This window comes from Lethenteron reissneri, chromosome 51, assembly GCF_015708825.2.
Source record: "Lethenteron reissneri isolate LAM-NWPU_2019-01 chromosome 51, ASM1570882v1, whole genome shotgun sequence".
NCBI lineage: Eukaryota > Metazoa > Chordata > Hyperoartia > Petromyzontiformes > Petromyzontidae > Lethenteron > Lethenteron reissneri.
The window spans coordinates 5,787,901-5,809,586 of record NC_083829.1 but is presented as its reverse complement, the minus strand read 5'-3'; the positions used below and the strand labels follow the sequence as shown (position 1 = coordinate 5,809,586).

The 21,686-nt window shown below is 48.7% G+C and overlaps 1 protein-coding gene across 1 annotated transcript in view; it reads left to right on the top strand.

Moving 5' to 3' along the window:
* LOC133355422 (SLIT-ROBO Rho GTPase-activating protein 1-like) overlaps positions 1 to 21,686 on the top strand; it is a 59,387-nt gene that overhangs the window by 20,225 nt on the left and 17,476 nt on the right. The window contains 10 exon segments of the mRNA XM_061572717.1: positions 7,989 to 8,184; positions 9,458 to 9,620; positions 10,720 to 10,782; positions 12,243 to 12,287; positions 12,289 to 12,372; positions 15,980 to 16,108; positions 17,129 to 17,242; positions 17,244 to 17,351; positions 19,154 to 19,255; positions 19,996 to 20,235. Of these exon segments, the coding sequence (XP_061428701.1) occupies positions 7,989 to 8,184; positions 9,458 to 9,620; positions 10,720 to 10,782; positions 12,243 to 12,287; positions 12,289 to 12,372; positions 15,980 to 16,108; positions 17,129 to 17,242; positions 17,244 to 17,351; positions 19,154 to 19,255; positions 19,996 to 20,235 (1,244 nt within the window).

The following is a 21,686-nucleotide window of genomic DNA, read 5'->3' as shown; positions in this document are numbered from 1 at the left end:
TGATTCCTTACCCGTACCCGTACCCGGCCGCACCAGGGTCGCAAACGGGTACCCGTACCCGGCCGTACCCGTACCCTACCCCTGTACCCGGCCGGGTACGGGTATCGGGTACCCGATTGCGACCTCTGGGATGAAGCCATGTTGCAGGCGCGGGTGGGTTGATTCTAGGAACTTGATTTGTGAGAAGAGCCAAGACGTTGGGAAATGAGTGACAAACGGTGACTCACCAGTGACTCACAGCCTACCCGTACCCGGCTGCACCAGGGTCGCAAACGGGTACCCGTACCCGGCCGGGTACGGGTAGCCGGGTATCGGGTAGGGTACGGGTATCGGGTACCCGGTTGCGACCTCTGCCCCCACCCCCACCCCCACCCTGGTCAGGATCGTTAAAGTTATGAACTGGTAACGCTCTGCACAGTTGCCTTAGATTCCGAGGCGCGGGAAACCAAAGCGGGAAGGCAGCCAGAACTGGCGCCAACAATCGCCCAAGCTCTGTCGCCCTACATTTGGATGTTTGGCCAACTCCTTTGAGTGGTTGTGCGTAGTGCACGTGACGAGAGGCGCAGTGCGTGAACCAGTTTCAGTTTCATTTAGTTGGTATAGCCCTGTGAGCCATTTGGCTCTTGAATCGGTTGCAACCGCAACAAACAAAAAACAAAAACATGAACAAGAAAACATCTTGAAGTGACTATGTGACTATTCGCAAACAGAAAAATCCAGGAAAAAACTGCAAAGTCTTTTATAAAAATGAAAGGAAATGAGTAACCGATCAAAACTGGCATTTAGAGTCGTCCCTATACAAGCGATTTGGTTGCATGCAGCCAAGCTGAAGGCAACTGCTAGCTCAGGGGTTGGATACTTCTACGGGCTTGCTTGAGCGTAGGCAAAGTTGGGCTTGCGTACAGTCGGTCTGGCTGTGCCTGCCTGTCACCCAAACACACCTCCACCCTTAATTCACACTCGCGGCTACTATAATCTTGTAGCTTAATCTTGACCTTTACCCTACCTTGCATGAGTATGCTTGTTTACGCAGGAAAGCCTCGCTTAGTCTCAAGACTCTTATTCAGGAGGGTTTTGCCAAGTTTTCACAGTATGGGCCGATGTTGCAACCTGTGATTCTAAATTGAGCAAATTTCAGGTGACTTTTGGTTTGTTTATTTTACTGATGAGAAGGAAACAGTAGAACCCAGAAGAAACCCATGCAGAACAGTGGGAGGACATCCTTATGAGAACTATTGTCATCAACCACGATACATCCACTGCTGGATGAAGGCCTCTCTGCAGACTGTATATTTCGTTGGGGTTGTTTGGACTTATCTCACCATGCTGGTCAGTGCAGCTTGGTGAATTGAGAGTGGCAGCAGCTAACATCAGCGGTGAATGCGGTAGCGCAAAACCACTGCGCCGCCGCACTGAACACAGGCGTAATATTATCTTGTCACATTCATCGTAACACACACCTTTAGCATAACCCAGAACCGTAATCCTGATAACCCGCGCTGTCAATTTACAGCCCTCTCTCTAATCCTAACCGTAACGTTCTACACGCATCGCATGCCTTATGATTGGTAGAAATGTAGAGATTGCAAATGTTTCCATGTAAAGGAAAGGCTCACCATGACACCAATGATTTTTCAGAAGTGTCCTGCGACATTTTGGATGTTTGGTCAATTTATTTTTTGACAGAGGAGTGTTTTGCACGTGGCTGGCAAGCAGATAACCTGGAGAAAATCCAGCACACACACACACACAAGGCATAATGGTCAAATGATCGCACAAACGAGTTAATTAACCCACATTCTGCCCTGACATTTCCTAACCACGTTGCAGCCAAGAGGAAGTTTGAGTTCCACAAATTTCTCTGCGTTATTTTGCAACCCTTGCCTATGTAATTTTAACACTTCCTGCTATTCATGCCCCCATTGGACATTATAATGACTATGTCATCAACAATCTCAGATGCTTCGTGGCATCAACTTGTACGTCTTTACTTCTGCGAGTAAAATTTGGAAGATAAAAAAAAATTCAAACGTCGCTGTAAATAGTTACATTTCGATTTAAAGCTTTCGTGACTGCAGGGATTCATCTTCTTGGTTCTTTCGGTAAAGTCACGTAGAAGGGAAGTAATAAAATAATAAAAATAAAAATAATAAAATAATTCTCACTATTATTTTAGAAGGGAAGTAATAAAATAATAAAAATAAAATATAATAAAATAATTCTCACTATTATTTTATTATGTTTTATTTTTATTATTTTATTACTTCCCTTCTACGTGACTTTACCGAAAGAACCAAGAAGATGTAAATAGTTACTTTGGCGAAAGAGCGTCACCCTGTCTGTTTCCCTCATTCATATTTACATCAATACTTCATAAAATCTCAAAGCGTCTGTTCCATTTTTTCTCACTAGGTCTGCATTTTTCTTGAGTGTGCGTTGTAATGTAGGTCTCGCTTTTGTAAGTATCGTGACTCCACAGGTGTCCCAAGGCCGCCACCACCACCACTGAACCACACCTACATTCTAACCCTTCACCCCGGACATGCATTACACACCTCGCAGTCACATTAATCCTGTTACCACAGCGCCAGCCCCCAAACGTCACCGTCATTCTAACCTTTAACCAATGTATACCCTGTTACCTCCATCACACAATCAGTTCTCATCCTCACAGCAGCGGCTTTTGGATTGTCATCGAACAAAGATGGCAAAGGTCGCAATCGAGTACCCGATACCCGTACCCTACCCGATACCCGGCTACCCGTACCCGGCCGGGTATGGGTACCCGTTTGCGACCCTGGTGCGGCCGGGTACGGGTACGGGTAGGCCGTGAGTCACTGGTGAGTCACCGTTTGTCACTCATTTCCCAACGTCTTGTCTCTTCTCACAATTCAAGTTCCTAGAATCAACCCACCCGCGCCTGCAACACGGCTTCATCCCAGAGGTCGCAATCGGGTACCCGATACCCGTACCCTACCCGAGCCGGGTACGGGTAGCTGGGTATCGGGTAGGGTACGGGTACCTGTTTTCGACCCTGGTGCGACCGGGTAGGGGTACGGGTAAGGAATCAAAACCCGTTTGCGACCTCTGAAAGACGGTCACCGCATCGCGTGCTTTTAGATGCGCATCTTCGGCCGTCTGGAAAGTTCTTCCTTGCGATATTAGCAAACCACTGGAGCGGTGCACTTTCAAGTCTAGATTTAAAACTAATTTCTTTAGAACTGCCTGTGTTTAGTTTATTTCCCTTCTCCCCCCCGCACCTACGATTAGTGCGGTTGGCTACGTACTGTGTGAAAGAAGTTCAACAGACACACGCAACTTTCTTTGCAAAGCCCTATGGCGAAATCACTTTACCTCTTTCTTCTCACTCTTGACTGCCAAACTCTTGGAACCCATCACCCTCCATCTCCATCACACTCCATCACCATCACACTCCATCACCATCACCCTCCATCACCCTCCCTCACCATCACCCTCCATCTCCATCACACTCCATCACCATCACCATCACACTCCATCACCATCACACTCCATCACCATCACCCTCCATCTCCATCACACTCCATCACCATCACCATCACACTCCATCACCATCACACTCCATCACCATCACCCTCCATCACCCTCCCTCACCATCACCCTCCCTCACCATCACCCTCCATCTCCATCACACTCCATCACCATCACCATCACCCTCCATCACCATCACCCTCCATCACCCTCCCTCACCATCACCCTCCCTCACCATCACCCTCCCTCACCATCACCCTCCCTCACCATCACACTCCATCACCATCACCCTCCATCACCCTCCCTCACCATCACCCTCCCTCACCATCACACTCCATCACCCTCCCTCACCATCACCCTCCCTCACCATCACCATCCATCACCCTCCATCACCATCACCATCCTCCATCACCCTCCCCCACTGCTAGACTCTGAAACTCATCAGCCAACTCCTCTGTCTTCCCCCTTAAATTGCAATTTGCAGTTTGTTTTTAATTCTGAGGTTTACAGCGTACCGCCTTTGCGCCTGTGATTGCGATGTTGAGTCGTTTCAACACAGAACAACGCCTTTATACTTGAGTTTTTTATGTAGTTTATACTTTAGTTTTCTACGTGGTTGTTTAGTAACTGCAGCTACATACTATTAACATTCCTTTCCTTTGTTAATGCTACTCCCTGAACCCTCCCTTGGTGCTGCTGATCCTGCATAATGCATGGGCATAATATGACTTTGAAACCCCCCCGCCCACCTCCTACGCATTTCCCATGAATATGCTAAATTCCTCTTGATATGCACATTCTTTAGTTAAGGCGCTCTTCTTCCACCTCCAACTCAGCTTATATATAAGCTCCTAGCTTGGCAGTGTCTCATTCTTCACCTGAAGACGGCTGCTTGCGTTGTAGCCGAAACGTCGTGAGAATTATTTTATTTTATTATGTTTTATTTTTATTATTTTATTACTTCCCTTCTACGTGACTTTACCGAAAGAACCAAGAAGAAGGACAACGCCTGTTGTTGTAAGCAGTTGTCAAAGTCTTAGCAGAGCGCAGTGGCCGCCAATTCTGAAGGTCTCTCCAACTCCTACTATCCACTCTGTCTCTCTGGCCGATCTGTTGACGAGCCATTGTTGGAGCAGCACTGCCAACGCAAATTAGTGCGGTGATATTATGAAAGCCCGGCGTTCCGTTTGTCTTCTTTGTCCGTCAAGTTCAAGTTCATGTAATTGGTATAGCCCTGTGAGCCATTCGGCTCTTGAATCGGTTGCAACCGCAACAAACAAAAAACATGAACAAGAAAACATCTTAAAGTGAATATGTGACTAAGTGCAAACAGAAAATGCAAAAAAAGACAGCAAAATATTGCAGAAAAAGCACCGTACACCAACGCTGTGTGCAAAAATCCCAGTGGGATGCAAGTCAAACAACAACAACCACAAGACAACTTAGATTAAGGCCATCAGTCTAACTCTGTACTACAACAAACAACTAAATGATCAGAGCCTTTCAGAAATGGCCTGAATCAAACAGTTAGAGAAAGTGGACCCGCCAGTCCTCCAGATGTGTGCAGTAAAAAAGTTGATCCAACAGGGTTCCAACAATTGTGGACCCCCTACCCCCCCCACAACAAAAAATATAAATGTATTTTGTAGCAATATATGCCTACACACCCTACATACAATAGAGCCAGTAGTATCTGCACACATGGGGGGGGGGGGGGGGGAAAGAAGATGACATCAATTCTAGATTTGAAGCTTTCGTGACTGCATGGATTCATATTCTTAGGTTTTTTCGGCAAAGTCACGTAGGTAAAACATCAAAATTAATAAAAATAAAATAATTAAAATAAAGATCACGACGTTTCGGAGGCAACACAAGTCTCCGTCATCAGCTGGGACCGTCACAGCCAGATTAGCTGCATCAAGAGAGACATCAGTGGTGGAATTTCAGGCATGATTGCTGACCCAACGGTATATATATGTATTTTGACACTTTTCATTGATCTTGCCTTGTCGCTTGTTTAATGCGGAATGCACCCCAGTAGAACTGGTTTGGTCACCTTTTTTCAAAGGGCAGCGTGGCCCCTCCCACTCGCGTGTGATTGGCTACAGTGTGTCGTTGGCCACGCCCTCTCCACCACCACTCGCGTGTGATTGGCTGCAGTGTGCCGTTGGCCCCTCCCTCCACCGCCACCACTCGCGTGTGATTGGCTGCAGTGTGCCGTTGGCCACGCCCTCCACCCCACCACTCGCGTGTGATTGGCTGCAGTGTGCCGTTGGCCCCTCCCTCCACCACCACTCGCGTGTGATTGGCTGCAGTGTGCCGTAGGCCCCTCCCCCCACCACCACTCGCGTGTGATTGGCTGCAGTGTGCCGTTGGCCCCTCCCTCCACCACCACTCGCGTGTGATTGGCTGCAGTGAGCCGTAGGCCCCTCCCTCCACCACCACTCGCGTGTGATTGGCTGCAGTGTGCCGTTGGCCACGCCTACTCACTGTTGCGATTTTTTCCAACGTAAACTGTTAATTGAGCCAGTTGTACTTTCAAGGGTTTGTACACAACAACAACAACAAATAAGGCACCATTTGTGTGTGAGTCAATTAGTGATTGGTCGCTGCACTAAACCAGGCCCTGCCGTAGGACCCTTTTCTTCGAAACACTTTGAACTGTAACTGAATACATCACGTGACCTCCTTTGCCAGTAACAAAATATGAGAATAGGTTTTCGCCTTTTTTGTTCTGGCAACAAAACGTGCGTTAAGATGTGAAAAGACCAAACTTTCAATTTCAATCAGTTTCAAAGACAATGCCAGATATTATCAGAGTGGTTTTTTTTGCATTCTGACCACAAGTATTGTGGTAAATGCAGACATGATTCTTTGTAAAAGGTCTTCAGTTTGGTGTTTTAACGTTTTAACATTTATTTTGTTGCCAGAAAAAAGGTGAAAACCTATTGTCATATTTTGGTAGTGGCAAACGAGGTCCCACGATGTAGATGCTCAACCCTGAGCCATCATTACTCTGATAGTGCATTGTCTTTGTGATGTACGCCTTTTGGCATCCTTTGGTCTAACACCGTTTTGAGACTAGGCTCAAAAGAAAGCTGTCTCTGATGTGGACCAATCAGTTTCAAAGACAATGCATATCTTATATTATCGGACTGTTATTTGTTTACATTCTGACCACAAGTATTGTGGTTAATGCAGACATGATTCCTTGTTAAAGGTTTCAGTTTGGTGTTTTAACAGTCTTACACAACTGTTTTGTTGCCAGAAAAAAGGGGAACACCTATTCTCGTAACTGAATAAGTTCAACTATATCTTGGAATAACAACATTCCTTATGCCGCTGCTTTGTTGGCAATTGTGCACAACCACAAATAACCAAACAACGGAACGCATTCGTCAATAACAGTGTCGTCTTCAAAGGGAAAATATACAAGAGGCAACGTTTCAGGCAGTGGCCCTACTTCATGGTGCTTGAAGAAGCTGTGTTGTGTTTCGATTTAAAGCTTTCGTGACTGCAGGGATTCATCTTCTTGGTTCTTTCGGTGAAGTCACGTAGAAGGGAAATAATAAAATAATAAATATAAAACATAATACAATAATTCTCACGACGTTTCGGCCACAACGCAAGCAGCCGTCCTCAGGTGAAGAACAGGTCTGTCGGGAAGACAGCGTTTTATATTTTATTATTTTATTATTTCCCTTCTACGTGACTTTACCGAAAGAACCAAGAAGATGTGTTCGTGCTGTGCCGCCCTTCATTGGTGCTTGCCGACGGCACTTTCCCCAAAAGTCTTGAGGCTTCACGGGGGATCTTTGTCTTTGTGCTTGTTTTGTGCTTGTGGGCAGCGGTAGGGAGTGGTTAGCGTGTTGCGCTACTAACCCGTTGACCCGAGTTCAATTCCTCCTCGGCCAACACCAGTGATGTTGATCTGAACCTGTCCTGGGCCTCCATTCGCTCCACTTACCCTCACATGAGTACCCGGTGAAATGTGTCAACATCGCTACTAGGATTAAAAAAAAAGCGGCCTTTGCACGATGCTGGCCACCCACCCCCTCGTGTGCCGTGCCGGCCTCTATAGGCGGCGACTCAGAAACTTTCCCCATCAACGGTCTGTCGAGGCTTCGCCTGCCCGCTGTACCTTTCTTCATTATTGACAACTTGCAGCTCAGCACACGGCAGATGCCTGCGCGGCGTGACTCACGACCTCCTCTTGATACCAAGATCCAGGATTGTCACGGCTATGCGCCGCTTCTCGGTGGCAGCCCCAACAGTCTGGAACGCCATCACCCCTCTGCACATTCGCAGCATCACCTCAATCGCCTCCTTCAAGAGAAACTTAAAAACTCACCTCTACAATCATGCTTTCGAGCGACTCTGAGCTTGGCTCCACGTCTCTGAGTTGCGGCCACTACGTCTGCAAATTTGCGCGCGTTACAAATTGAACTATTATTATTATTGTCTTTGCCGCGTGGCAGATCTGCGGTCGTCCCTGGCGGAGCACGTGCACACGCTGGAGCACCACGCCGACCTGCGCCTGGCCATGCTCTCCGACTCCATCGAGTTCCTGCGTCGTCGCGCTGACATCGAGAACGAGTACGCCCGCTCGCTCGACCGCCTCGCCGAGCGGTTCGCAGCCCGCCTGCGCCCCGGGTCACGCGACACCCTGCTCCGGTGAGGTGCCCCCCTCTCCCTCCTGGGTAGAGGTCGCAAACGGGTTTTGATTCCTTACCCGTACCCGTACCCGTACCCGGCCGCACCAGGGTCGCAAACGGGTACCCGTACCCGTACCCGGCCGGGTATAGGTACCCGTACGCTACCCGTACCCTACCCGAAATGAGTGACAAACGGTGACTCACCGGTGACTCACTGCCTACCCGTACCCGTACCCTACCCGAAATGAGTGACAAACGGTTACTCACCGGTGACTCACGGCCTACCCGTACCCGTACCCGGCCGCACCAGGGTCGCAAACGGGTATCCGTACCCGTACCCGGCTGGGTACGGGTAGCCAGGTATCGGGTAGGGTACGGGTATCGGGTACCCGTACCCGTACCCGGCTGGGTACGGGTAGCCGGGTATCGGGTAGGGTACGGGTATCGGGTACCCGGTTGCGACCTCTGCTCCTGGGATCCCCTTAACCCTTCCTCGCCTCTGGACTTCTCTCAGCCTTCCTTTCCGTCGGGTTTCTCTTCAAGTCCCGCATGCTCCCACTGGGACTTGTGGCGAGCTGCTAGCCCCACCCTCGCTCCGTCAGCCTCGCACACTTTTATATAGCCACGCTCACTGCGTCACTATCCCTGCCCACACAGTGAGCAGCCTCCTCCTCCTCACTCTTACCGATGTAGGTCCCGTCTCCTGCGTGTAGGCCTCACTCACCCCCTTGCCAGCCCCAACTACTACTCAGGTCACCCCGCCCTTCGCCCGTATAAGGAGTTGAGCATGAGCGTGGAAAACTAGGATTTTATTCGGCTTATTTTGGGCCTCCATTACATATCTCTGATGGAAATGGCCAGTAAGGAGATGCTGATGATGATGATGATGGGTGCCACGGTGGCGAGATGTTAACTACTTTGTCTGGTGTACAGGAGGTCGTGGGTTCGGTCCCGACCCTGACACCTGTTTATTTGGAGTTTGCGTGTTCTCCTTAGGAGTGAGCGGTGAGGAGGTGGTGGTGGTGAGGAGGAGAAGGAGGGTTTAGTTTAGAGTATTTGGCTGCTATAAATTTCCACGTGATAAGCCATTTGTTTAGTAACTGAACAATCATGACGATGGCAATGGCACTTATGCTTTTGTTCTTTTCTCATCCTCACTGCCGCTGCCGCTGCCGCTGCCGCTGCCGCTGCCGCTGCCGCTGCCGCTGCCGCTGCCGCTGCCGCTGCCGCCGCCGCCGCCGCCGCCGCCGCTGCTGCTGCTGCTGCCGCTGCCGCTGCCGCTGCCGCTGCAGCGAGGGCTGTGGGCTGCCCACGCCGCTCACATGCTGGCAGCTGATGCTGGAGCAGGCTCAGCGCGAGAGTGCGGACCACGTGCAGCTGGCGACGTTGTACAACTCCGCCGTGGTCCCCCGACTCACGTACAGCTACGAGGACTCGACACGCCTCCTTCGCAAGGCAGGGTGATGATGGCGGTGGCTGCGGCAGCTCCATCCACACCGTCGTCATCATTGTTGTTCATTGTCACCGGCAGCATTGACACCAGAGGTCGCAACCGGATACCCGATACCCGTACCCTACCCGATACCCGTACCCTACCCGATACCCGTACCCTACCCGATACCCGTACCCTACCCGATACCTGTACCCTACCCGATACCCGGCTACCCGTACTCGCCCGGGTACGGGTACCCGTTTGCGACACTGGTCCGGCCGGGTACGGGTACGGGTAGGCCGTGAGTCACTGGTGAGTAACCGTTTGTCACTCATTTTGGGTAGGCTACGGGTACGGGTAGGGAACGGGTACCCATTTGCGACCCTGGTGCGGCCGGGTACGGGTACGGGTAAGGAATTAAAACCCATTTGCGACCTCTGGTTGACACACGGTCATCAGTCGCGGTCATTATCGTCGACGTCTATCGGCGTCAGACTTGTCATCATCTTTGTCTCGGTCCTAACGATAACACGATCATTATCTTCAACGTCATTATCGTCGTCGTCGTCATTGTTGTTTTCATCGTCATCATGGTCATCATAATTGTTATTTTAATTGACTGCATCATCATGGTCAAGGGTATTATTGTCATCGTCATCGACATGGTGATCATCTAGATTTGAAGTTTTCGTGACTGCAAGGATCCATACTCTTTGGTTCTTTCGGTAAAGTCACATAGGTGAAAATAATAATAAAATAAAATAAAATTTCAAATAAAAGATACAAATTAAAATAAAAAAGTGAAAAGAACTAAATTAAAACACGACGTTTCGGACAAAACACAAGCGTCCTTCATCAGGTGGGGACCACCACAGCGAAAACAGTTGCTGAGGTATGCCAAAGAGAGATGACTTTGACAAGGGTTTCCCCCCCCACCCCACCCTTGTATTCTGACTGCAGGTATTGTGGTTAATGCAGACATGATTCCTTGCAAAAGGTTTCAGTTTTGTCGCCAGAAAAAAAAAATGTGGAAAAACCCTATTATTATTATGTGCTGTTGATGATTGTTTATTTATTTGTTTAATACCGTCACCGTCATTGTTGTGTTTCGCCTGTGTTCAGAGCAAGGAGATCATTCAGAAGGTGCAAGATGAACTGTTCAAAACCCTGCAAGAACTCAACGGGGTGCGTTCATCGTCGTCGGTTCCGTTTCAACTCTTTATCGTCACGGGGTGGCCGAGGAGCATACAGAGTTCCAAAGGCACTGAACCGTCACCGCCGAAATCCAGGATTTTAGCCCCGGTCTCGGCCGCCCAACCACAGTGATTACACCGGGGTAAATCCAGTGTCATGAGTTGAGGGTCTCAACCCGGTGCGATACATTTGTAGAGGTGTAAACTCTCACGGTGACGAGCTTCTCCGTAAGGGCTATTGCCAGTTTATTAACTACCACGCTCACGTACAGGATCACAGGATCAAAGCAGAGGTAGGTACCTCTACACTTGGTCCTTCCCGTGGACCGTCCCGGTACCCGCTTAACTCCTTGGCCTATCCTAACCTAAGCTTCATCTTCTTGGTTCTTTCGGTAACGTCACGTAGAAGGGAAGTAATAAAATAATAAAATAAAACATAATAAAATAATTCTCACGACGTTTCGGCCACAACGCAAGCAGCCGTCCTCAGGTGAAGAATGTGTTTTATGTTTTATTTTTATTATTTTATTACTTCCCTTCTACGTGACTTTACCGAAAGAACCAAGAAGATGAATCCCTGCAGTCACGAAAGCTTTAAATCGAAATCTAACCTAAGCTCCCCACTAATCCCACTCTTTCCTCGGACGAGGGACTCGGTGCTGAGCGGCGTGTCTTTCCGTTCCGTGCGTGTCTTCCCGTTCCGGCGTGTCTTTTCGTTCCGGCGTGTCTTTCCGTTCCGGCGTGTCTTTCCGTTCCGTGCGTGTCTTTCCGTTCCGTGCGTGTCTTTCCGTTCCGTGCGTGTCTTTCCGTTCCGGCGTGTCTTTCCGTTCCGGCGTGTCTTTCCGTTTCGGCGTGTCTTTCCGTTCCGGCGTGTCTTTCCGTTCCGGCGTGTCTTTCCGTTCCGGCGTGTCTTTCCGTTTCGGCGTGTCTTTCCGTTCCGGCGTGTCTTCCGTTCCCTCGGCTACCCACAACGACCCCGCCCCTCACCCCGGGTTCCCCCCCATGTACCTTGCCCCTCTGGATACATGACGTCAAGCTATGACGTCATCCCACCCTTTCCTGCCGATTCCTCACTTCCTCCCACTGCTCCTCTACACATAGACTCGCATAGGGACCCACAACAATTTTTTTTTTACAAAAATGTTTTTTCTGTACACAAGAACAAAGGCCCGCTGCACACCGTTTGGCGACAAAAACAACCGCACGCAAATCTCCGCCAGGCCCATGCACCTGAACGCGTTCTGGTTGATGTGGGGAGCGGAACAGACAACCGGGGGAGGGACCCAACAGTCTCTTTAAAAAGACCCGTAGACTCACGTAGACCGAGTTGCGATAACACGAAGCGCGCGGTTTATGCGCCCGCGTGATATCCAGGACACGCTCCTTTTCCGCCCCGCGACGGCGTTTGTTGTTCATACGCTGCGTGTCGCCCGTCCGCCCGTCCGTGTCCAGAGCATGCGCGACTACCACACCTTCCACTCGGAGAGCGTGCTGGCAGGAAGCCAAGCTTCAGGAGGTGCTGAAGCGCGAGGAGAAGCAGGGAGAGAGCGGAGCGAAGCGCAACGAGAAGAACCGGGAGAAGGTACGGGCTCGTGGCAAGGCCGCACCGCCGTGTGTGTCGAACGTGTTCCGCACCGTACGTAGCCAACCGTGCTAATCGCAGGTGCGGGGAGGGGTCGGATTGTCGGGGTCTAGAGGGAGTTGCGGGACGGTAGGGGAGGGTGAAGCAGTTGCCAGCAACCAGAAAGAGCGGGAAAATCAGGAGGAGGAGGACGGGACGATCAGAAGGGGGGACCAGGCGGGGAAAGACCAGGAGGAGGACCCCGAGGGGGAAGATCAGGAAGGGGTTTGCAATTCGTGTTTAGTGTCGCATTGCAATTCTTTTTATCGTGTGGCGAGAATCGAGAAGGCTTGAAGCTCTGCGCGTCGTCACGGTCGTCGTCGTGAAGGAACTTTAACGGTGAAAAGGCTTTTAGTTTTTTTTTTGCGTTAAAATGTTTTAGCCGTGCGGTGGCGGCGGCTAACGGACGTGTCCTGTAATTCAGCACTCGGGAGTTGCGAGGGTTGGTGGGTCACACAAACGTTGTGAAAATCCCTTTCCACATGCTTCCAGGAAGGTGCCATACCCTGCCTTGTCAGGGGAATGCGGTACAGCAAATGTGGAACTACACATGTTCCATTTGTGTGGGATAGAGTGTTTCTCCCTCGCATGTTTGGTACTTGCCCGATAACACCTTAATATTTAGAGGACGGCAGAGCTTAGGGTGGTTTGGGAGGGATTTAGTGCCGGCTTACTGCCTGGCTGCTGCGTTCCTCGCTTGTCTGTAGTTCCTCGCGCTTCTGAATTGTTCCATCTCTCTCCGAAGACATCTAGGACCCTGGACCAAGCCCTCCAGCCCTTATCAGGGCTAGGGCTCAGAGTAACCAGTGGTCGGGGAGAGATCCCCTAGGTCCAGCCAGAGGACGCTGGGAGAGCAGGGAGATTAGATAGCCTGCAAGGTCCGGAGGCTTGTACCTTCTGAGGGTAACGGGTGAGGGGACCATATACCCCTTAGTGTGATAGGGACTGTGTATTAAGATAATAAACAGTGTGTGCCATAAAGAAGTTTAGAAGTCCGTCCTTTACAACACTACAGATGTACGGTCCTTTGTCAGCCGCTGGACGAAGGGCAACCCAAGCTGTGTTGGACAAGGGGGCATTTCGCCATATTTCACCACGCTGGTCGGTGTGGATTAGTGATTCGGGAGTGCAGAGGACCGGTTCGGGTATCACTGACGGTAGCCGTGGCTGGGAATCGAACTTGGGTCACTGGGCTGGTAGCAGCAGCCTGCTCACGATTGTCACCATGCCGATGCACATTACGCCCATCTTGCGCGTCACACGCACAGTACACTCAAACGCACAAAATACATCTGGAGATGTATTGAATAGGCAAGTGAAAAGGGCAATTATTATAAAAGGGACTTGAGTGAGTGAGTGAATAAATGAATGAGTCAGTGAATGGGCGAATGATAAAGTGAGAGAGTGAGTGAATGGGCGAATGATAAAGTGAGAGAGCGAGTGAATAGGTGAATGATAAAGTGAGAGAGTGAGTGAATGGGCGATTTTGAAAGTGAGCGAGTGAGCGAGAGAGTGAGTGGGCGAATGCTAAAGTGAGCGAGTGAGCGAGAGAGTGAGTGGGCGAATGCTAAAGTGAGCGAGTGAGCGAGAGAGTAAGTGGGCGAATTATAAAGTGAGTGAGTGAGAGGGTCAGTGAATGGGCGAATGATCAAGTGAGCCAGTGAGTCAGTGAATGGGCGAATGATCAAGTGAGCGTGCGTGCGAGCGAGTGAGGTGGGAGGAATGATATAGTGAGCCAGTGAGAGGGTCAGTGAATGGCCGAATGATCAAGTGAGCCAGTGAGTCAGTGAATGGGCGAATGATTGCATGCTCACGTGGGTAAGCACCACACCCCCTCCGTCGTAGGTGTCTCGTTTCACCAGTGGCCGTGGGAACGGGCGACCTGACCCCTCCGCCACCGCCTGCAATGCACAGGGTTGGTGAGGAGGGGGGGGGTTGTCAGTGTGCTTGTTTCTCTTTTAAATTCCATCCCCATGGTGTCACGTGATCTCACGGCCATGTATAGCCATTATCTGGATGAGGCCTTGCAGGGCAGATGATTGGGTGGGGGGGGGGGTACATGATTGTACTTTACCATGCTCAGCAGTGTGGGTTGATGAACGCGGGAGAGCATATATGCAGGAGCATAGAAGTACAGTACAGCAAATAGATGTTGCTGCACTTTCGGGGCTCACGCGTGCCTCGCTCCTGAGATCTGATGAGATGGGATGCATTCCCGGGCGATTTGATCACACGCATTGTGACCTCAGTACAAGAGAGACATTTCAATGGCAATTAAATCCGAACGCAGTATCAAGACACCGCACAGGAAGAGCGAGCATGGCTATTCAATACAGACGGTGGGAGAGAGAGAGGCAGTCAGTCACAGGGCTCTGTGTGAGTCAGTGGGAGAGAGAGAGAGACAGTCACAGGGCTCTGTGTGAGTCGGTGGGAGAGAGAGAGTCACAGGGCTCTGTGTGAGTCTGTGGGAGAGAGAGCGGCAGTCAGTCATAGGCAGAGGAGGAAGGTATTGAGCCTGGGATTGAACAGGGGCAGGGAGCCCACAGCACGGGCGGCTTGTGCAAGAGCCTTCCAGACTGTGGATGCAACAGAGGAGAATGGACGACCTCCCACTGAGCGAAGGCAGACTGGGGGATTTCGGCACAAATCCTTGATCTGCTGGAGAGGGGAGCGCGCGGAGAGGAGTGGAGTGAGATGAGAGGGGAGAAAGTAGGCAGGGGAGAGTGCTTGGAGGATCTTGAAGACGCTGAGCGTGATTGTGAATTCGATCCAGGGTTGCATTGTGCGTCAGTGAGCTGATGGGCGCGCTGCGGTGACGTGCTCCTGTGTGCGGGTGAGGAGTCTGGCAGCAGCATTAATTTTTATCCTAGTACAGTTTGCCGATTTCGATTTAAAGCTTCTTCGTGACTGCAGGGATTCATCTTCTTGGTTCTTTCGGTAAAGTCACGTAGAATGGAAATAATAAAATAATAAAAATAAAACATAATAAAATAATTCTCACGACGTTTCGGCCACAACGCAAGCAGCCGTCCTCAGGTGAAGAACAGGTCTGTCGAGAAGACAGAGTCTCATTCAGACTCTGTCTTCTCGATCGTCTGCATCATCGACAGAGTCTCATTTAGACTCTGTCTTCTCGACAGACCTATTCTTCACAGAGTCTCATTCAGACTGTCTTCTCGACATACCTGTTCTTCACCTGAGGACGGCTGCTTGCGTTGTGGCCGAAACGTTGTGAGAATTATTTTATGATGTTTTATTTTTATTATTTTATTATTTCCATTCTACGTGACTTTACCGAAAGAACCAAGAAGTTTGCCGATTGTATGTATGTATGTTTAACTTTTTTCGCACCCTACTTAGCCAACCGTGCTAATCGGAAGTGCGGGGTGAAGGTCAACAAACTAAACACACCAAAAGCAGCTCTAAAGAAATGAACTTTCAATCCGGATGAAAAAATAAATTAATAGAATTAGATTTCCCCAAAAACATTGCTGAGTGTGCCCTGCCAGCCACAGTCGGTGCTCGCTGAGTCCGCCCTGTGCCGGCCCGCGTGTGTGCGTGTGCGCAGTGGCAGGAGAAGTTCATCCAGAGCAAGCTCGCCACTGCCAGGCAGCGGAACGATTACCTGCTGGCGCTGGGATCGGCGGAAACGGCACTCAAGCAGTACTACACGTTGGACCTGCACCGTCTCCTTGACGTGAGACTCACTGCACTGACGTCCTTGTCAACGTCGTCGTCATTTCGACGCGATCGTCGGCATCATCGACACAATCGTCGTCTACACCATTGGAACCTCATTTGCCAGTAAAAATATGATAATTGGTTTTTTACCCTTCTATCTGGCAACAAAACTGCATTATGACTGCAGGTATTGTGGTCTATGTAGACATGACTCCTTGTAAAAAAGGTGTCAGTTTTGTTGCCAGATAGAAGGGTAAAAAACCAATTAACATATTTTTACTGGCAAATGAGGTTCCAATGGTGTAAATGCTTACCCCGAGCTCTCATACTCTGATGGTGCATTGTCTTTGAGTTGTGCGCCTTTTGGCGTCATCTGGTCCAACACCATGTGAGACTAGGCTCTAAGGAAAGTTGTCTCGGGTGTGGACCAATCAACTTCAAGGACAGTGCATTCATTATCAGAGTTATGTTTTTTGTTTGCATTATGACTGCAGGTATTGTGGTCTATGCAAACATGACTCCTTGTAAAAAAAAAGGTGTCAGTTTTGTTGCCAGATAGAAGGGTAAAAAACCAATTATCACAATCGTCGTCATCGACGCTGACTCTGTTGTCTGAGCTGTGGTTCGTGTCGTCGGCGTAATAAACCGTTGGTCGTGTTATCGTCATCGTAAAGAATCATCGTCGCCACCGTGGCCGTCGGAGAATTTGTTGACACCATCAAGACAGATGTTGACATCGTCATTGATATCGTCATCAACATCGTCGTTATGATCATCATCGATGCAGACGTTATTGAATTTGTCATCGTCATCAAACATCATTGTAGATGTCATTGATGATGTTTTAATTATTGACGATTATATCATCTTGACATTATCATCTGCGTTGTCGTCATCACGTTAAGGACGTCATTGCTATTGCGCGACACATTCACCACGCCATGCGACACACACCATGGAACACCTCGCACACACATCACCAACTCTGCGCTACTACCTCTCACGCCACAATCACCGCCTTCGTCTCTCTCCCCAGCTGAACGAGGTGGGCTTCTACGAGGGCCTGAACGGCGCTCTGCGCTGCTACCTCTCGGCTGAGTTCTGTCTCACGGACTCGCGCGCGCGAGCTCTGGACGCGGTCGAGCTCGCCTGTGAACGGCCTCGTCAGCCGCAGCGACCGCAAGGAGTTCCTCGCGGCCACGGGCCTCGACAAGGCCGTGCCACCCAAGCTCATGTTCCTGGCTCACGCTGGCGACGAGGTACGGCAGGCGGCGACGAGGTTGTGCCGGCCGGCGACGAGGAGCGATGGGGGACGACGCGGCGCGGGGAGCGGTGGTCAGTTGTGTGGAGGTGGCGACAGCCATAGGGCTCTGTGCGTGTGGGTCGTGACGAGGTGTGGGAGGGGACAACGTGGTGCGGGACGTGATGGGGGTATGGTATGAGATGACGTATAAAATGTAATTGTGACGTATACAATGTAATTGTGACGTATGCAATGTAATTGTGACGTATACAATGTAATTGTGACGTATACAATGTAATTGTGACGTATACAATGTAATTGTGACGTATACAATGTAATTGTGACGTATACAATGTAATTGTGACGTATGCAATGTAATTGTGACGTATGCAATGTAATTGTGACGTATGCAATGTAATTGTGACGTATGCAATGTAATTGTGACGTATACAATGTAATTGTGACGTATACAATGTAATTGTGACGTATACAATGTAATTGTGACATATACAATGTAATTGTGACGTATACAATGTAATTGTGACGTATACAATGTAATTGTGACGTATACAATGTAATTGTGACGTATACAATGTAATTGTGACGTATCCAATGTAATTGTGACGTATACAATGTAATTGTGACGTATGCAATGTAATTGTGACGTATGCAATGTAATTGTGACGTATGCAATGTAATTGTGACGTATACAATGTAATTGTGACGTATGCAATGTAATTGTGACGTATACAATGTAATTGTGACGTATCCAATGTAATTGTGACGTATACAATGTAATTGTGACGTATGCAATGTAATTGTGACGTATACAATGTAATTGTGACGTATGCAATGTAATTGTGACGTATGCAATGTAATTGTGACGTATGCAATGTAATTGTGACGTATGCAATGTAATTGTGACGTATACAATGTAATTGTGACGTATCCAATGTAATTGTGACGTATACAATGTAATTGTGACGTATGCAATGTAATTGTGACGTATACAATGTAATTGTGACGTATGCAATGTAATTGTGACGTATGCAATGTAATTGTGACGTATCCAATGTAATTGTGACGTATACAATGTAATTGTGACGTATACAATGTAATTGTGACGTATACAATGTAATTGTGACGTATCCAATGTAATTGTGACGTATGCAATGTAATTGTGACGTATGCAATGTAATTGTGACGTATGCAATGTAATTGTGACGTATGCAATGTAATTGTGACGTATGCAATGTAATTGTGACGTATCCAATGTAATTGTGACGTATACAATGTAATTGTGACGTATACAATGTAATTGTGACGTATACAATGTAATTGTGACGTATACAATGTAATTGTGACGTATGCAATGTAATTGTGACGTATGCAATGTAATTGTGACGTATGCAATGTAATTGTGACGTATGCAATGTAATTGTGACGTATACAATGTAATTGTGACGTATACAATGTAATTGTGACGTATGCAATGTAATTGTGACGTATGCAATGTAATTGTGACGTATGCAATGTAATTGTGACGTATACAATGTAATTGTGACGTATACAATGTAATTGTGACGTATACAATGTAATTGTGACGTATGCAATGTAATTGTGACGTATGCAATGTAATTGTGACGTATGCAATGTAATTGTGACGTATACAATGTAATTGTGGCATACAGCCCCTTTGGTGACGTTACCGCCATTTAGTGGCGAATGGCGGCTGTTGTTTTTGTTGCGTCTTTGGAGGTTTGATCTGCGTGTGTCTTTGTTTTGTGTGCCTTGTCTGCATGGCTGTGTCTGTTACAGGTTTCTCAAATCACCGCTCAGGATCGCCTGCATCAAGACCTCGACTCACGATTCAACAGTGTCAGGGCAAAACTCGGGAAAAATAAACTCGAGTGTGAAGAGGTGGGAATGAGCGGTTGTGTTCATCGTTGTCATTGTCTTCATAGTGTCACCAACACCACGATCATCATCATCATCACCACTAACACCATCACCACCACTTCCATCATCATTATCACCACCACTGGCATCATTACCACCACCGCCGTCATCATCGCCACCACCATCGCTATCACCACTACCATCATCACCACCACTAATACTATTGTAATAAAGCTCGTTGAGACGACTTTATTCAACTTATGTTACAGTTACTTCACGCTGCTGATAGGCAGCGTGAGAGGGACAGATAGATAGAGACGCACTGCCACGTGGCAACTCGGAGCCCCGCTCCCGCGTGGCCCCCTTCCTCTGTTCGTTCCCGTTCTGACCACGTGTCGTTCGTCTCCACCCTTATTTAATACCCGGGTCACGTGGTACGTTTCCACCAATCCTCGTTAGCCTGCATCGAATCTTCCAGGCTCCCTCGTCAGCTCCCGGGACCACGCCCCTGACTCATCTCCCCATTGGCTGTGGCCAAAGCCAGCAGAACCAATCCTTACAGCTGTCACCCTTCCATCACGTCAGGGCCACGCCCCCAGGCTTCCCCTCATTGGCTGTAAACCAGGACCGGCAGAGCCAATCACCATGACGAGTTGTGATACGTCAGTGAGCCGGATATATCCTCACATTACACTATCACCACCACCTATCACCACCATCGCCACGATCACCGGCCGTCGCGATATCCCGTCTGCGCGCAGGTGAAGAAGACGATGGACGCCACTCTGAAGTCTCTGAAGGAATTCCTCATCAACGAGGAGGACTACGACATGGCGCGGCTGTTCCGGGTGGGCGACCAGGCGCCCAGGTTCTCGGACCTCGATGGTGGAGACGTGGGCGAGGGCGGGGGGAGGACCCCGCAGGCTCCGGCGTCGCCCTCTCCTCTGCCGCTCATCGCTCGGCGCAAGCAGCAGATCGATATGGAGAACTTCTACGTCGACGTGAGTGCAGTCTGAAGGGCGACGAAATGACACCCCCCCCACCACCCCCCTGGAATTGAGATGCACACTCGCCATGAACATCTGGTCACCCGGCAGCAGCAGCAGCAGCCGTATTTGTTTGGCAAGCCTTCCATCATCATTGCTTGATACAGCAAGCGTGCTGTGACGGTTCCACCTGAAGACGGAAGCTTGTGTTGCCTCTGAAACGTCGTGATTTTATTTTACTTTTATTCATTTTAATTTTATTTTTTATTTTTTACCTACGTGACTTTACCGAAAAAACCTAAGAGTATGAATCCTTGCAGTCACGAAAGCTTCAAATGTAGAATTTGACAAGCCTGCCTGTTGATGTGGTGAGGCAAGGGAGGTCGATAGACCGATGGACTACATTTGTGGAGACACGGAATGGAGTTTTGCTTGTAAAAGAGATATTTCTTGCTCAAAATTGCCACCGCCATCACCATTTCCACCTTCATTGCCACGACCATTACACTGGTCTGGACTTTTGCAGCTGTTCTAGACTAATTTCAGGGTGCCGATTCCAAATCTGATCTCAGATTTTATCTATCACATCTCATTTTTATGCTATCGGTATACCCCATCTTCATTGATTTTACCCGAAATTAACTCTGTCACTTATGATTGCAAGTTGTTGCGAGTCAGTGACTGCTTTAGTGTTAAAATATGGTGCTGTATTTTTAGGATAGTGTGTTTATAATATCATTTTATGTAGATATCCACATTTAATATTTTTCTTCTGCAGTTTTTATTGAAAATGTAATATTTGATATCTCAAAAACCTGATGTGATAGACAAAAACTGATGCCAGATTTGGAATCAGCACCCCAAAATTACCTTAAACCCGTTGGAATACCTTATGCCAGAAAAAGTGTGTTGACCAGTGTTATCATTATCGCCACGACATTCAATGTTGCCGACATCATCATAATCACTATGGGGACCTCATTTGCCAGTAAAAATATGATAATTGGTTCTTTACCCTTCTATCTGGCAACAAAACTGACACCTTTTTGCAAGGAGTCATGTTTGCATAGACCGCAATACCTGCAGTCATAAATACAAACAAAAGACATAACTCTGATAATGTGCACTGTCCTTGAAGTTGATTGGTCCACACCCGAGACAGCATATGGGTTGGACCAGATGACGCCTTTTGGCGTCATCTGGTCCAACCCATATGAGACTAGGCTCGAAGGAAAGCTGTCTCGGGTGTGGACCAATCAACTTCAAGGACAGTGCACATTATCAGAGTTATGTCTTTTGTTTGTATTTATGACTGCAGGTATTGCGGTCTATGCAAACATGACTCCTTGCAAAAAGGTGTCAGTTTTGTTGCCAGATAGAAGGGTAAAGAACCAATTATCATCATCATAATCACCACTATCATTACCACACTCATCGCTTCCACATTCATCACCACCCTCATCGCC